Here is a 17,574-nt window from a genome sequence, read left to right as displayed (position 1 = left end):
CCAATTAGCACTATGAAAGCATGATAGATCCAAAAAGGCAGAACTATACCTATACAATTGCTGACAGATTTGAAGGGTTACATGCTAGTGTCCTTCACAAAAGCAAAAATTCAAGCAATAGGTTTGATCCTTATAGAGATCCTTATGAGAGACTCGATTATCGCAATAAGGCTGGAGACACAATGAAGAAAGTTTGTGTAGAAGTACCAAATTTTGCTGGAACAATTGATCCCCATGTATTTTCAAATTGGCTTGCTTCTTTGGAAAGTTATTTTGAGGGGTAAGACATGTCTGATGAGAGTAGGGTCAGTTTTGCTATTATGAAATTTATTGGAGAAGCTCAGATTTGGTGGAGTATGATTGTCAATGTGCTAGACAGCCTCCAATTGTTAGATGTGATGACATGAAGCAGCAGCTAAAACAAAAGTACTTGCCCTGTGGTTATGAAGATGAGCTATTTGAAAAATTCACTACTCTTAGGCAAGGTAATATGTCAGTAGTTGAGTGTATGAACAAATTCGAAGACCTCAACATTTGGTATAGAGGAATTGAAGATCCACAACAAATCTTAGCCCAATTTAAGTCAGGATTAAGGGCTGAAATTCGTAGCCGAATAATTAAAAAACAAACTCACACAGTTGCTGAGGCATTCCAATTAGCTTTAAAGATTGAGAAGCGTTTGAAGCAGCCCCTTACTGGAAGGTTTTCTTCCCAAGCCGAGAAAACACCTTTGGGAGAGGTTGACCTTAGAGCATCCACTATGCAGCCTACAAAGTCCATACTGACTACAAAGTCAATACTGCTATTGAGTCGAAAGATAAAACTACTTTAGCTGATGATCCCCTAGAATTAGAAGAAGGCATGTCTCTTCTTTTGGTTGTTGGGCGTATTCTTGCTGCACCCAATCAAGATGAGGATTGGAAGCATACTTCAATATTTCAGACCATGGTACGTTGTGGAATTGAAGCCCAGATGCTTATTATTGATGGTGGCAGTGACATAAATGTTGTTTCTGGGACTACTGTTGAGAGGTTGAAGCCACCAACGGAACCACATCCAAAACCATACAAGGTGGCATGGATAAATAGCACTTCTATTTTGGTAACTAAACAATGCTTGGTTCCTATTTCTCATGGGCAATATAATGATTCTATATGGTGTGATGTTATTCCTATGACACATATCTTATTAGGTTGCCCTTGGCTCTATGACCAAGATGTGTATCATTGTGAAAAGAGTAATACATGTCAATTTATGTTCAATAATGAAACAATTGTATTAAAGCCTATGAGTTCAGGACAAATGAAGCGAAAACGAGAAGTCGAGCCTAAGGATGTTGCTGAAACTCAGAAAAACCTCAAGAATATTGCTGAAACTAAAAAACAAAGAGCTATACAGCCACAAAAGGAAGTTGAAGAGCTGGAATACGATGCTGATAAGTCAGAAAATTTGCTAAAAAGGTAGAACAACCAGATGAGCAACTAGTGGACCCTAATCAGCAAGTGCAACAGTCAGATCAACATGCAACAAAGTCCATGGAACCAGAAGAACAAGCAGAAGAGTCTAATCAGCAAACTGAAACATCTCGACAACTTGAAGATGATTTAAAACAGAGCAACTTACATGCTTAATGGAGGAAACTCTTGAATCAAAAGAAGATAGCATGATGAAGGAAGAGATAAATGAGATTGTGAAGCCTATTTCAATACTTCAACACGTGCAACAAGTTACGGATGTTCCCATTATTGATTTTGTGACTCCATAAAAGTTTACAGTTCCCATTGGAGAGAAGGATGTTCCATTGTCATCATGGTTTCAAGCACCAAAGAAAAGGAAGAATACTCCAAGTCAAGCTTTTGAGTAGACTGGGAAAGAATGGGCTTTAGGTTGTAGGGCCTTCAGCACTAGGTGGACCTGAAGAGAATTGTACCGTGATGCTGCAATTCAAGATTGGAGAATGCTTTTTTTGAGCAGAACAGAGTAGGCTGGCAACTGAGGGAGAGGAGAAATTTTGGTCCTAAAGCCTTTACATTTTTTTTTTACTTTTGGGAAAAAAATCAAAATTTCTTAGATTGGATTAAGAAAGCTTGGAGCCTTGGAGAATGGATGTTTATGGGGTCCCTATGTTTAGGTTGTATTAGGCCAAACGCTGTGAAGCAAGTATAGAGGAATAAAAATGTATAAATATATGGGAATTTGGATAAACACGTGGAGTATGCTAAAATGAAATTATATGTTGTGCAGAAGTGTATGTTGCAGTCTCCTGGGAATAGCATCCTCCAAAGGTAAAACAATTAGCCGTGGGGTACTATCAGAATCTGTTAGGCACCTCTAAGGGGCATCTGCCTCAAGAAATGGGGGGAGACTTTCAACAGGTTCTAGACTTAAATATTGCAGCAGATCACATAGAAACTTTGCAAAGGCCAGTTTCAAGTTTGGATATCCACTAGATTTATGTGTCTTCAAAAAAGCTTGGCCTGTTATCCAATCAGATGTAGTCCATTCCATCCAAACATAATTCAATTCAGGTAGGCTACTTGGAGACGTGAATGCAACATTACTACTCTTGTCCCTAAAGTAAACAATCCTTCAAGCATAGGGGATCATAGACCGATTTCTTGTTGCAATTTTCATTTATAAGTGCATCACAAAGATCTTGGCTAATAAATTTAAAGCACCCTTGAATGATATTATTGGTCCCAACCAAACTGCCTTTTTTCCTGGAAAGTGTGCTATTAGTTGATGAAAAAGTCCAAGGTAGGTGTACCATGAAGGTGGAAATTAGAAAAGCTTATGATTCAGTGGAATGGTGGTTTATTATTCAGTGTCTTCAGGTTGCGGGTTTTCCCACAAAATATGTCAATTGGGTGAGGGAGAGTGTATTACCACTCCTAAGTACTCTGTGGATGTAAATTGAGAACTAGCTAGTTACTTTCGAGAAGCTACAGAGTTGAGACAAAGGAATCCATTGTCCCCTTTTTGTTTGTGCTAGCAATGGAGTTCCTAGATCAGATGCTAAAGAAGAGGTTTCTTGGTTGCAAGGACTTCAAATCCATCTCAGACATAAGAATATGAAGCATATTAATCTTTGTTTTGCAAATGACTGAATAATTTTCAGAAGAGCATGCTATCTTCTAAGAGTCGAGATGAATATGAAGCATATTAGAGCATGCTATCCATCTCAGACATAAGAATATGAAGCATATTAAGATAGCATGATGATGAATATAGTGGGTGGAATAGTTTTGCAAATGACTAAATAATTTGTGGTTTGGTTTTCTTTTTTGCTTTTTCGTTGTTTCCTCCTTGTACTTTCTGGGTTTGCTCTATGTTTTTTATGCATAGAGTAGCCATTCGTATATATAACATTCTTACTTATCAAAAAAAAAAAAAATTTCAGAAGAGCTGATCTACTCCCAGTCCATTTAGTGAAAAAAGTGATTTCTGGCTTGGTGATCAATGCTCTAAACGTAAAGTATGTTGTGCAGGTGTATCTACTGATCTAAAGAACCAGATTTTGAATGCTTGTCAATCTAAGGCAGGTAGTCCCCTAGTTAGATATCTGGGTATGGCTCTAGTCCCTAGTTAGCTGAGCTATCATGATTGTAGGCCCCTAATTGAGAAAATAACAAGATTTTGGATGAAAAATTTCCTGGACATTTTAATGCTTATCCTTTGCAGGCAAAGTGCAGTTATTTCAATCAGTCTTGTATAGTGTGTCTTTGGGAGGTGAGTGAGTGAGTGTGGCTTTTTACTAGGAAATTTAAAAAATCAAATGATTTATGAAGAAAGAAGCTACACTTAGCACAGTTATAAAACAGAGGCAAAATGACAAGGCTGCACTAGTCACATTTTTCATTATTCTAAACAAAATAACATTTAATAGAGTACAATCTTAAGTGCAACCAAAGCTATATTAAAGAAGACAGCCATATCATCAAACAGGTTGATCCAAACCACAATACTGACCATCGTGGCAATCAAGTATTTGATCTTCTAAAGGGGGAGAGAGGGGAGGGGGGGGGGGGGGGGGGAGGGGACTCCATATTTATTAAAAAATATGACCTTATTATATTTTGTAACAACTACTCTATGCCTAAGTTATAACAATGACATTAAAAGTTGAACTTGTATTGGTTGTGTATAAGCTAGAAAATGAACAAACAATAATTGAATAACACAATATAGAGATTTAACTCCAAAAGTGAAAACCCCCGAAAATTAATAAATAAATAAATAAAAGAAAAATAAGATTTCCTAAAGAACATAGGAGGGTAAGAATGAAGATACCTGACAATAAGATGTTGAAAACGTTGCTTCTCTAAATTTCCACCCACTATATTCAAATACTGTTAATGAACCCCACTAGAGAATGGAAGACTATCTGCATTTGCTCATCAGAGGAAAAAAGAAGAGTGTAGCTCAAATAGAGGAAAATTTGATTCGAATATGACCAAAAGGAAATTACAACAAGGAGGTAGAATGAAATTCAAAATTTGTACAAATGCATCACTCAAAAACCACCCCTTAAAGCTTGGTAACTAAGGTATGAGCAAATGAAAGTTTGTGGTATAATCATTTACAATAGCCGGAGTTCCAATGAATGCCAATTGGTTCCTTAACCTCTCCTCATCTCTCAAAGACTACGAATAATGGCACAAAAACAAATAAAGGCTCAAAAGATACAGCACTACCCCAAGCTGGAAAAAAGCATTTATTTCATAAAAATTTCACTTATGACTCAAAGTAAGATCAAACTAACACTAAATCCAAAATTAGAATTGCCGTGGATAATGATAAGTCTGTGTCTACTAATGTCCAGAGTAGTGACCTACAAGATGACATGGCATAGGAAGCCATTACATGAAGAAGTTCAAGTAAATACAAACAATTAGGAAGAAAACAAAAGGGAGGAAGAAAGGGTAGCATCTTATAGCATGTGTGCTGGATTATGATACAGTCTAAATCATTACAAAAGGAGCTAAAATGAAAGGCTCTTCAACTTGCCTCAATTATAGACCTTGAACAGCACAGGAAAAATTATAGCATTTTTGAAGGAAATGTGATATCTGTTTTAATTTGAAGTGAAGGTTTAAAGGTCGGGTGAGAAAAACAAGTGATAAACAAGTGTGCAAATAGCATTCTTGAGCTAATAACTATAGTATAAAATTTTGAAAGTGGGTCAAAATAGCATAAAATTTCAAGTATTATATGTGTCAAACAACTGTAGTATCATTTTCAAAAGTTCTTAATAATAACAAAAATATATATTCCCATTTCATTCAATTTTAAAATTTTACCTAATATTAAGCCAATCAATACTAATAAGCTCAAGAACTTCATCTTTGATATCCAACAAACCGTTTAAAACAAAAAAGTTAGGGTGGATTTTCTTAATGAAGCTGGGAACTCATTTGAGCGGAATGCAGAAGCTTATGTGCTAAAGAAGTCATAAGTAACAAGAACCTAACCTAAGTTTAAATTTGAGGGGAGAAAATAGTACCTTGAAAGTGGTATCTGACAAGTTTGAAAAGGATTGCTGCCAATTATAACTGTCAATGAAGGACTTTTGAAAAATAAATATTAATCATTTAACCATAACAATAGGGATATAGAGAAGCTGAAGAGATGCCAAGTACTGTCTCATGGTAGTAAAATAATGTTGGCTATGTTTATTGCACAATTATCAAGAGACTGAAACAAATAACATAAGAATCGGGTAGTGGAAAAAGAGGACACAGTTAGATGATCATAATATGTCCACAAAGCATTGTTTAAAAATAATAATAATAACACAACTGGACAATAGTAGAATGCATAAAAATTTATTCAGGGAAAAGAAACAAAAGCATGCTTTTTTGAGCGAAAGCATAAAAATGGAAAAGAGAGGAAAAACAATTATACATAACAGATAAGAAATAGCTGTAGTTTGCCTTTTAGTTCCAATATATGTTCATCATCCCTGAACTCAATGTTTCACACTGAGTGCCTTCCATTGCTAAAAATAAGTACCATAAAACATTAAAAACTGAAAAGTCATATTATCTACAAGTTTCTTGTTTCTAACATATGTGGACAAGGCAGGGTACAATCAAACGCAGACAACCATGAGTTGATTCGATGTATTTATGTCCCATCTGAACCATGATGACATGAAAGAGAATTTAAAAAGAATTACTGCATTATCATTTAACGAACTTCATGCACCAAAAATTATTTGGAAAGTCCAGTACAGATAAAAAATAAAATAAAAATAAAATTTAAGACACATTTTTTATTTCTATACACAATAATAGTGCCAATTGAAATTACATTGGGCACATTGATAGATCAACTCTTTGCAAAGACTACCACAACTGTCACATTCAGGGTGGTCTTTAGCTTCCTCAATGAAAATAAGGGGGTGTGGGTGACACTTAAATGTGTAAGCAACTCCAAACATGCAATTTGGGTATTTCCCTAAAATACAATTGGGATGAGCAGGATAACTACAATCTGTACAGTAGTAGAACCAATGCTTTGAATCCCTTTCTTCTTCACAGATATTACAGTAATATTCATTGGAATCATCTTCAGCAGTATTACAGAGAGCGAAGGGATGATCATGTTGTCCGTATCTTGTGGTATGTGGTAATGTAGCGCATCTGAAGTCCAAAGCAAACTCACAAGTGGTACAACGAAATATTGGGTAAATTTTGGAATCACAACAGCTGCAATTCTGTCTAGATTCAATGCTAGAGAGAATAAGTCGATGCTCATGACCAGGGTGGGTAAGAATGTCTGAGATCAAACTACATTGAACATCGAGTCTAAAACTGCATGTCTCACAACTATAGTTGAAGCCATTGCAGTAACGCCAACACGCATCACACCAAAATATCTTACTTGCATAAGGTGATGTTGGGAGGAGGGTGAGAGGGTGTCTATGAAGTGGGTGTTCCTTTTTTTGGGGTAATTTAGCACAAGATTCATGAAGAAAGAAGGTACAATTTACACAACTATAAAACGGAGGGAGAATGGCTCTTACGCACGCATAACATTTTTGGTTATCTAGAACCTCATCATCAGTAAGCTTTAGGACATGCTCATGACTGAAGTGTTCGATTTCTGCAGCTATTTGAGTTCCGTCCTCCCTCGTATTAAATTTGTTGACTTTGTAAGTTACTAAGTCAATCGATTCATTGAGCTGTGGGACTTCATCCTCATCTTTAAATTCCAGCAAATTTATGTCCTCCTTGTTTTCATTGAGAAGGGCACAATTGAGGTGGGCAACGAAATTGCATCTAGAGCAATAGTAAAGCCCATAGCGTGTGTCCACTTTTTGAACACAGATTTGACAAAATCGAGAGTCGGATGGATGGAATTGAAGAGAAGAATGGGTGAGGTGGAGGAGGTGCCTGTGACGCACAACTTTGACTCTGCGTGGGTATCGATAAGCACATTTTCTATGAATCCAGAAACCACATGTATTACACAGAAAGGGCATACCTTTGTCTTCTTTGCCACAAAGGTCGCAAGTGAACGTGAATGATTTCCAAATGGGGGTCAATGGGTGGTCGTGGAATTCAGCTTCCAAAGTGGGCAGTAAAGAAGCGCATGTGATGTGAAGGTTGAAGTCGCAACGGGAACACCGATAACTGTATTCATTTTTATATTCTTTGCAGAGTTCGCATTTGTAAAATTGACTTTCATCTCGTGAACATCTCCATGGGCAAAAGAGAATAAGAGGATGGATTGGGTGCAAGGGATGGTGCAACCCAAGGGGTACTTCCGCACATGATTTATGGTGCCAGTAAGCATTGCATTCTTCGCAACTGTAGCTAGGTCCATGTACCGGTTCCCAGCACCCCCAACAAAGTCTTCCTCTTCTGTCGGCGTCAGGATTGAAGAGCAAGGGATGCTCAGGATGGATAAAATGTTGAAGTTGGTGGTGCTGCTGCTGCTCCTGCTCCATCTAATCTAATCAATCTTCTTTATTTATTTAATTGTATGACCACATGCAAACAATCACACACATATCATCATCATCATCATCAAATTTCTTTATTGTTTATAAAAATAAATAAATAATAAGAAAAAAGGCATAAATAATAATAATAAAATCAGAGAGAGATAGCAAGAAAGAAACAGAGAGAGTGCGTGATGAGAATTGAATAGCAGCAAAAAGAGGGATGAACAAAGGGAGCGATTCGGCGATTGATTTGTGGTTTTTGGGCCCAACTCACCAAGTGTTTGTTTCATAAATGAGAAACTAAAAGAGGTTGGAGTTGGATTCAATGTTTTTTTTGTGGGCTTTTTATTTAACAAAGATTCAAAACCCCCTGATTTCTCTGTTTTTTCGGCTTCATACGGTTATGAAATTAGATGTGAATGTTTAAAGGGCTTTGGTGTGGCCCGTGGGTCTTTTGGTTGGGTGGGCATTTTCAATTTTTGAATGTCAACACTGAAAGGCACAAAAACTATTGTATAAATTGGAATTCTTTTAATTGATTTTCATTAAAAATTAAAGTTATTTATTTTAGAAAAGAATAAAAGTATTATATAGATGAGAATTATTTTACTTGATTTCATTAAAAATAAACATGATTTTCTAAAAAATAAACGGAATGCATCTAAAAAGTTAAGAATAAATAATAAGAATGCTTGCACAACAAAAATTCATATTATGTTTTTAATTGATCCTACATTTTTGTTAATAGAAAAATATAATTTTTTTTTTACTTTTTTTTTTTTTCTTTTGTTTATGCCAAAAGAAATGCAATAGGGCAACTTTTTTATTAATAAAAACATTTTATGTTTTAATGTTGAGTCTATTACTCCCATAATTTTTTTTTTTTTTTTTTATTTAGGTTGAAATTCTCTCTTCCCCACATGTGATAAATAATAAGAAAAAAAAAAAAAGCAAAGATTTGATAATGTTTGAGAATGAATGTAAATTATCTTACTATTAATATGGAATAAAATGAACATTTGATAGGACATGTTCAAGTTTGACTTTTGAGTAACTTTTACTGTAGTTTTTTTTTTTTTTTTTTTTGGATAATTAACTTCAATATAAGTTATATTCCTCAATTCCATTCTTTCATAATAATAGTTTGTAATCTCATTATTGAACTAAATTTCTTTCCTCCAACTATCATGCTAATTAAATATTAAGGTGATCTATTATTCTTTCCGAAAATCAAGGTGATTAGACATTAAAAACTCACTAATCTATGAAGAGTGATTATATTTTTTGGTATACTTTTTTTTTTTTTTTTTATACAAGATAGAATTTCTACTCTAGCCTAATCTAAGTGTATATGTGTGTGACGCTCCCTCCTGGAGACTTGAACCCCGGCCCTTGCCCCCCACACCCCACAAGCACTTATACTTGTGGAGTGACCACTGCACCAAGGGTGTGCGATGGTTTTTTTGTATACTTAAATACAGTAAATGACAAACTTCATAAATTTAACAATAAATGGCAACTAATTATTTTGAAATTCTGTGTGTAATTATCCTATAATAGATATTAAATAAAAATGAGATTCAAGAAAAGATTGATTTATGAAAAATAATGGAGTGATATACCATTTATCCAAATTGCATTAAATGTAACATAAACCAAACCATCTAGTAGTAATATATCTCACAAAAATATAGTGTCAAGTGCAATAAAATCTTATTACATTTAACATCTATATGACAAATTTTAAATAAGCAAAGTAATCTATTGTTTATAAATACCAATAGAAAAACATATATACATGTGAACAAATTTATAAAGGCAACTATCAATACTTACATCAAGAAGAACCTAATTTTGGCTTCAAAACACACTTAAGGAGGCTTCCAAATTATTCTCAATTTCAATTTTTTTTAAGTCTAACTTCATATGAAATCCCTATATAGCATCTACTATATATAGGATTTTCATGCCCTTGTGTCAAAGAAAAAAATACTTGCTCCAAAACAAAGAAAACAAAAGAAAGAAATAAAGAATAAAGGAAGAAGTAGGCAAGGCATATGCTTGCTTGCCAACTTAGACTTAAATACTTCATAGAAACATTTTCTATTTCTTTTCCTTTTGTGTTTCCAAACATGTCCCTACTAGCATTTAATTTTCTCATTCATTTATAAGATTTATATATGCATCTCTATTTAGGTTATATCTAGGATATACACAAATGAAATTTTATCTCTTGTGTTACATTTAAATGATGAATTTTGAGCTAGAATTTACTCAAAATTTAACTTTTGAAATTACTAATATTGATTTCTATTGTTTATGTTAACAAGAAAGGACACTTCAAAAATTCTATAGAATTTTATACTTTTTTTTATGGGAAGAATTTTATACTTTGGATTTCAAAGCATTCTTCAGCTTGCTAAACAAACTAAATTCATATGCATGTCTTTCACTCATCCCATTACTTTTTTTTTTCTTTATTCTTATTACCTTATTGTTTACATTTTGAATATTTCTTTGCATCTTTTGTAACTCTTTCTTGATTTGGAAGAAAATAATAAATGACAATAAGAAGTTAAATGAATGAATTTTTTTTTTAATCTTTCCTTCATATATATATATATATATATATATATTCTAAACTTGGAAGTTATCTTTCGTGTGACCCAATCCATTCAAGAATAATCTATATGCTTACATTAAAAATAAAATCTAGTACCTTCTTCAATTGTATCCTTACTTTTCAAATAATATATATATACACATTTTCTAGTATAGAATCTATTAACAATTGTGTTCGTATATGAATTTGCCTAACTATTTTACATTAGACTTGAAAAGGTCTATCCTCAAAACATTTGACCTAAATTGTTGGAAGATCATTTTCATTAGTTAGGAGTCATCATCAAGAAAGATCCCTATTGTTGTAGTATTTCTTCTCTTTCTATGTGAGTCATAAATTCAAGCTTGTAAAAGATATTTTTTGTAAGCTTTTATTTTAATTTTTTATCATGTTTTGCCGACCTACCATTTGCATTGAGCCACCAAATCTTGACAAAAATATATTTAATTTTTAAACCCTTTTTTTTTTGTTATTAGCATACGATGCAATAGAACAAAGCATAATTTTCGTTGGTTTTAATTATGTTGTGCCTTTTGTGCGAGATAACTTGCATTTCCTCTAAAGAAATTGTTTTGCACCCGATAAGTTTAGTACACCAATGGCATCTTAACATAAAACTTGTAATAAGATAGTCAAATGCTAATTATATCTTATATTCAAAAGGTTATATTAAATTATTTTGTGTGATTCTATTTTGATTACTTAAGAGATATACATAATTACTTGACTTTCTTTTATCATCTTTTTATGATATTAATTTATAAATGTCGATAAAGACGTTTATTATTAGTTAATTTAACTAGTTTCTTTTAGAAAGTAGATTAGTAACTATAGTTAATTGGCCACTTGAACATATTAGTACATTTAAGAATTTAGTTGTTTCTCAAAAAAAAAGAATTTAGTTTTAACACAATTGGGCTTCGTTTTTAAAGGCAGAACAAATACTACTTTAGCTTGTTTTCCCTTTTTTGTCTTTTGTTTCCTCTTTCCATTTTCTTTCTTTTCCAAAATTACAAGTATTAGATTGATGTAGAAAAGAAAAGTGATTAAATATCTTGCTACTCTTTCATAAAATTATAATAAGACTATCATTCCTTTATTCAGAAACACTAGATAAAGGAAAAAAAAAAAAACCAAGGAAAAAAAAAAAGAAAATGAAATCTAGGTCTATAATAATTCTTACCATCTTTTGGATTCTTTCCTAATAACCAAAAAAGAAAAAGTAAGAAACAACATCAATTATTCTTACCATCTCTTGAAATTCTTTTCTAATAACTAAGAAAATATGCCACAACATCAATATTTGTTACCGTCCCTTCAGATTCTTTTATAATAACTAAGAAAATAAGAGTACAATATCAAGATAAAAATACTTTGAAGAAGCACACTTCTTTGTTTCTTTGCGTACAATCTACTTAATCATTTTACTAATAGAACAAGAAACAGAGATTCCTATTGAAGTTCAAGTTTCATTTTACACATAAAAAAACAAGTTGATATAAAGTAAAGAGTGTAGCTAAGCTTGCTTTAGTGTTTGCTGGTTTTAATTCTTAATGCACATTTTTCACTTATCCTAGGTAAGCCAATGCAACTCAAAACAACAAATTCAATCCAAAGAAACCTCCAGCTGAAAGCCAATCCGTGCAGGGAAGCTTAGTACAAAGCCAATCCAATTTAATCTGTGAAATGCAACTAGGCAGCTTGTTATTTGTATAGTTTCAACTTTTAATTGAATAATCACCCTTCTCTTTGTATCTTTCCTTCATTCCATCACTCCCTTAATCAAGACATATAATGACAATAAGTACTGAGAAAACACACATAAAAAGCAAGCAAATGATAAAAAGGGTCCATATCTGCAAATTATTTACACATGGAGTTAACACTTAACACCATATATTATAAATTTGAAGGCATTTCACCTAAGAAGAACTAGATAACATTGGCAGAAATTTGGAAGGTTCTCTCAAGTTGTTTAGCTGCTTCATTCCAGGTTTCATTGGTGAAACTTTAAGTGGACCATTTGGTACTCTTTCATATGTTCTCCCTTCTGAAATATTGTTTGGTTTAAGAAACCCGAAATATATTCATTGAATTTAAAAATCCAATCCAAACTCATAAATTACAACTCTTATTACTACTCTCTATATGTAAAATACTATGTATTTATGGTATTCTCAGTGCTACTCTGTGTCTGACTATCTGAAACAGAGCGACTAAACGCAGCGTTTCCCTTACTACAGACACCCAACACAAGACGCTGCGTTTCACTAATTGAGGAAGTATAACGTGACAGCGTTTTGTTTAAGTGTTCTGTTTGTATTTAAATTTCTTTGTACAGGTGTCATTCATCAACTGGTTATTCTTTTTTCCTTAGTAGAGTCGGTTAAGGTGGTTAACATTATAAGGCAGAGCTTGTACATGAACGATACAGTAGGAGCCCAGGTAACAAAATTTACCAAAATTTAATTTTTGGTGATATTTCATAATGATAAAATTGATATGATTTGAATTACAATTTAGATTTTGCTTTTTATCTGGTTCTCTATAAATAACCATATGCTATGATTCATGTATTGCTATGTGACTCTTTCATGTGATCATAAAATGATAGCTGATGAAGGCCACTAAATAAATTGAAAGTCAAATGGTTGACCAAATTCAAGCATTAATAAGTCTTTAAACAAAGCCCAAGTTCTTAATTTTTCTAGTCCTACCTTCAACTGGGGCTAAAGCCAATCTGGTTGGCCTTCTCAAGAGTTTTATTTTTGGTCCTATTTCCCATGTTGCTGGGTATGTCTAGTAACTCTACTTCTGAAACTATTTTTTGATCATTTACAAGATTATGGAAGGTCTTCTAAGATGATAAGGATAGGTCAAACAGATACCTTCTTGCTAAAGAACTCATAAGTCGTCCCAATGCTGAGGAACTTCTAGTAGGTTACTACTAAATTTATAGAATTTTTCATTAGAACAGGTTTAACATGTGTTAAACAAAAAATTTATACATACCTTTACATTAATTAACACACTCTGTATGGCAATGGATTCATATTATTTTTATTTTTTAAATATAAATCCTGTGTGAGTGGACTATTAAAAAATTTTAAGTTAAAATATTTTTTGCTTATCAGTGCATATAATATTTGAAGATGTAGAGGAGAAGTCAGGGCAAGGTCCATCCTTGATTGATAGTGCAGTGGGCATCTTCTCTTCATTAAATTGCTTCATGAAGGCCATTTCAAAATGGTCCTCTGTTTTTATCTTTTCTTCTATATGGAGCAAGGCCCTTTGCAATTTTTCATAATCAATATATTTCAATCCAACAATATTACTCAATAAATTCTGTAGCTTGAATTCTATATTATAATGCATAATTCGGATTTGAATATTTCACACGATCAAGGGTATAGTACTATTTGTAGTGGTGGTTCTTATATATTGTAATACAATCAAAAGATGGTCAAAAGAAAATTCTTTATTTGACAGGACTTCTTCCCGTATTTAATTTACACAATCTCAATCAAGTTTTTGTTCTTCAATTTCTTTTTTTGAGAGGGTAAATAGTGTCTGTTCTTCAATAATATAGCAGGAAATGATGCAAGATGCACCAAATTAAAGCGCAAATAGTTTTCATCTCTCTCTATATCTCTCCCCTATTCCTCTACTTTTTCCCTCTAAGCCTATGATCCTGTATTGAGCAATAATGTTTACATTCATTTTCTCCCAACTCTCCATTGAGTAATAATGTATCAAATGTGGCTGGGGACAAATATTTTTTCTTTAATTATTGGTCTGAGCAGATGTTGAACCACCACGCATGCAGACAGACAATACATGATCGTTTGGCATGGTCTCAGTCGCTCGGATACAAATCCACAAGAAGGCTATGCATCGTGGCTTTAAGCATCATATTACAGTTTCTAGGTTTGTTTGGCTTTCACATGTTGTAAAAAGCATGAGAACCACATCTGAAAACTGAAAGTGGAGATTGTGGAGAACCATAAGATCTTGCTCATCTGCTTTATTTCACTGAATGGCATGCCATGGTGCTAAATGTGGTGGTGGAACCACAAGAACTTCACTCCTAGAAACAAATTAGTGTTACCCTTCCTGTAGCAGATGAGAAGCTGACCAACTAGAAGCTTGTAATTAAGGTAGGTTTAGTAAGCGAAGAACTGTTTTATGGAGCATAGGAGCATAATCAATTGATATCACAGCAATTTTTAGTATTTACTGAACTTCCTTTCGAAAAATATGGTAGATTCTGTAACAATAACAAAAATATAATGTAAACTCTATCTACATACACATGCCATTAACATAAATCCAATCAACGCCCCTCCCCCAACTCCCGACGGGTGGAGGTGTGGGGGGAAGTAAAGGATTTTACGCATCTCCTTAGCAGACAAATTATTACCTAGGATTGTTTTTCAATGTGCATGCACTTTACAAGAACGCACCTCCAAGCAGCGAGTCAGATCAATGATGAGTAAATAATCACCATCAATATTCAGCATTCACATAGATGATTGGAGGCATATATAAGCAACATCAGCTTCCATTTTCTCCAATAATATAGGTGTGATTGGCCATGAGTTTGCAGCCATTCAAATGTTAAAACCAATCAACACGTTGGGTTGAAGTTTAGGGTTGCTTCTTTGGCTTTAGGTACCCATTGTTCTCAAACTTGGCTTTAACTATAAAAGAATAAAGCAATTCTGCCTCAGCTGATGAAGGCATGCTCAAGATACTATGATATCAAAGAAACCAGAAATAGAAACCATAGTTAGAAGCCATAAGATATATCCCAAAATTGTAAGATAGTACATGTGTCAGTGATATGTGATCAGATCAAGGTTATTCATAGCACCAACCAGTGTATGCTTATCCTGGGCTATTGGCTGTAATAGATATAGAGCATGAAAATGCAGGTGATACACTAATCAAGCTGAGTCAAGAACACATGCTAGCTCCATTTATTTCACAAGTGTGACTACAGTTTAGTGACTCTATACAGTTCATTTGTGTCAATATTTTTGCCTACAACAATCAACAGTGATTTCAAGGAAGGTAAGAGATATGACTATCTACCTGTGTAGTAGTTCCTCTAAGATATCACTGCGAAGGTGTAACATAATGGATACAACTTCTTGGGCACTGACTTACTGCGAGCTGAACTTGGTAGTCTTCACCATGACCTAGTCATATGCAAAGATGTTTTGAAATTTAATTAATATCAGTGTATCAAATTCATGATAATAATTATAATACTATTGGAACTACCAAATTGGGGAAGTGGGCCTAGACCTAATACTCAACAACATACAAGCTCACAAAGAATGGAAAAATAAGAGAATTAACCAACCTTGTGAACACACCCTAGCACTTCCAGTAGAAGCAAATGAAAAGGAATGAAGTGCCCTTTTTACACATGAATATGGACACCCTGCAGATGATTCAAAAATTGCATAGATGAATGGGAGAAGAAAAACAAAAGATATCACATTTTGATTGGAAAAATAAGTTAAATGATAACCATCAAATGGAAAATTATTTTTATAAAGTGATTTTCACAAATATGGCTGTACACTCATCCTGAAAGGTTGATAATCGTTTGATGTAGTAATTTTTTAATTATTAAAAATTTTAGAATATGGTCATAAGATTGAACAGGCATTTCTCAGTTGACCAAATTTGCATAATAGCACAAAACTAAGAGACATGAAAAGAGGTTATATTTCTAAAATTTCATTGGATATTTCCAGTAAGCGGCTTATGTGTTTCAAATTGTGCAGATGTTAGTGCTGAGTTTTTTTTTTTTTTTTTTAAAACCCTCAGCCTGAACAGGTCCTTAATAGAGGGAGTAGCTTATGATCTTCAAAAATAGGTAGAATAGCAAAAGAGTACTTTGTGCACATGATAATGACTAGGAGTGTCCCTTTTGGTGGTAGGTATGTGCAAGCAATATGGTAAGAATAGATCCATCAAGTGTATTTTAGAATAAAATGAATGCAGCAGTACTTTTGCCAACACAGAGAACCTCATTAACAAAGATATCAAATGCTTCACATTCTGGTTTTTCGAATGGCTCTAAACATTCCCTACAAAATGGAACCTCAATGGTAAGAACAGAAGATAAATTGTACGATGAAAGAAAAAACAGGTAAATAATGAAGTACATATAGATTACATCATTAAGTTCCCAAGTAAAATAATTATGATTCATAGAAAGTCATTTTACTCAATTATTATGAAATATGTATTTGCGTGTGAGCTGGGCTAATGAAATACCACGCATCAGTTAATACTCAATACAGTATACCCAGATACATTACAAAAGTAAAGAACAATATTTTATCAATAACCGTTCAGAAAGTTGGCAGTTTCGTTAGAATGCTTGAGCACTTGTAGCTAACAGCAATTAATCATTCCTAATCAACAACTGAATGGATATAGCTTGGGCAAAGAAAAAATGAAGAATAAATTAAAATGAAAAAATAATTGTTAGCACAGCTTAACACATCACTGCTAAAATTCAAGAAACATAGCAACTGGTTTACCTCTCAATAATCTTTGATCGGCTGTAGTTTGATAATATCTGCACATATTTTTAGCCAAAACAATCACTATATATAATCAATAGTGACAAGTATTGTAGAAGTAATTAAAAATTATAAAGGATACTACAAATAACATACCTTAGTAGTAAAGCACTTGGTTGCATTGAATATTTTTTGAGAAGCAGTTGCATTTAAATTTGAGAATCTAATGTAATGCATCTAAGGTATTGTACCTAAGTTTTATCCATAAAATATAGCAATTGCTAATGCAAAATTACTTAAAACAAGATGACAACCATATGTCCATACTTCTCACAATCGCTCACACTAAACACAGGACAAATCTTTGATGTCTAACTCCTTGTTATTTTTCTAAGCTATGTGGGATTCCAAAACCAATAATGAAATCTATAAACTTATCCGTATTATCTGGATTT

At 33.4% G+C, this 17,574-nt stretch overlaps 1 protein-coding gene across 8 annotated transcripts in view; it reads right to left on the bottom strand.

Annotated features, from left to right (window-relative positions):
* LOC126717045 (uncharacterized) overlaps positions 1-17,574 on the bottom strand; it is a 93,433-nt gene that overhangs the window by 9,032 nt on the left and 66,827 nt on the right. For 2 of the 8 annotated variants that reach the window (XM_050418204.1, XM_050418201.1), the window contains exons 4-7: positions 17,138-17,175; positions 16,599-16,678; positions 15,943-16,023; positions 15,669-15,775 (exon numbers count right to left, since the gene is read on the bottom strand). The exons of 4 other annotated variants lie outside the window; for them this stretch is intronic. In XM_050418204.1, coding sequence (XP_050274161.1) covers positions 15,693-15,775; positions 15,943-16,023; positions 16,599-16,678; positions 17,138-17,175 — 282 coding nt within the window. In that variant the 3' untranslated portion in view covers positions 15,669-15,692. 2 more of the 8 variants (XM_050418203.1, XM_050418202.1) reach the window with 2 other exon arrangements.

Source organism: Quercus robur, chromosome 3 (genome assembly GCF_932294415.1).
Source record: "Quercus robur chromosome 3, dhQueRobu3.1, whole genome shotgun sequence".
Taxonomy (NCBI): domain Eukaryota; kingdom Viridiplantae; phylum Streptophyta; class Magnoliopsida; order Fagales; family Fagaceae; genus Quercus; species Quercus robur.
This window is presented reverse-complemented; position numbering and strand designations above follow the sequence as displayed.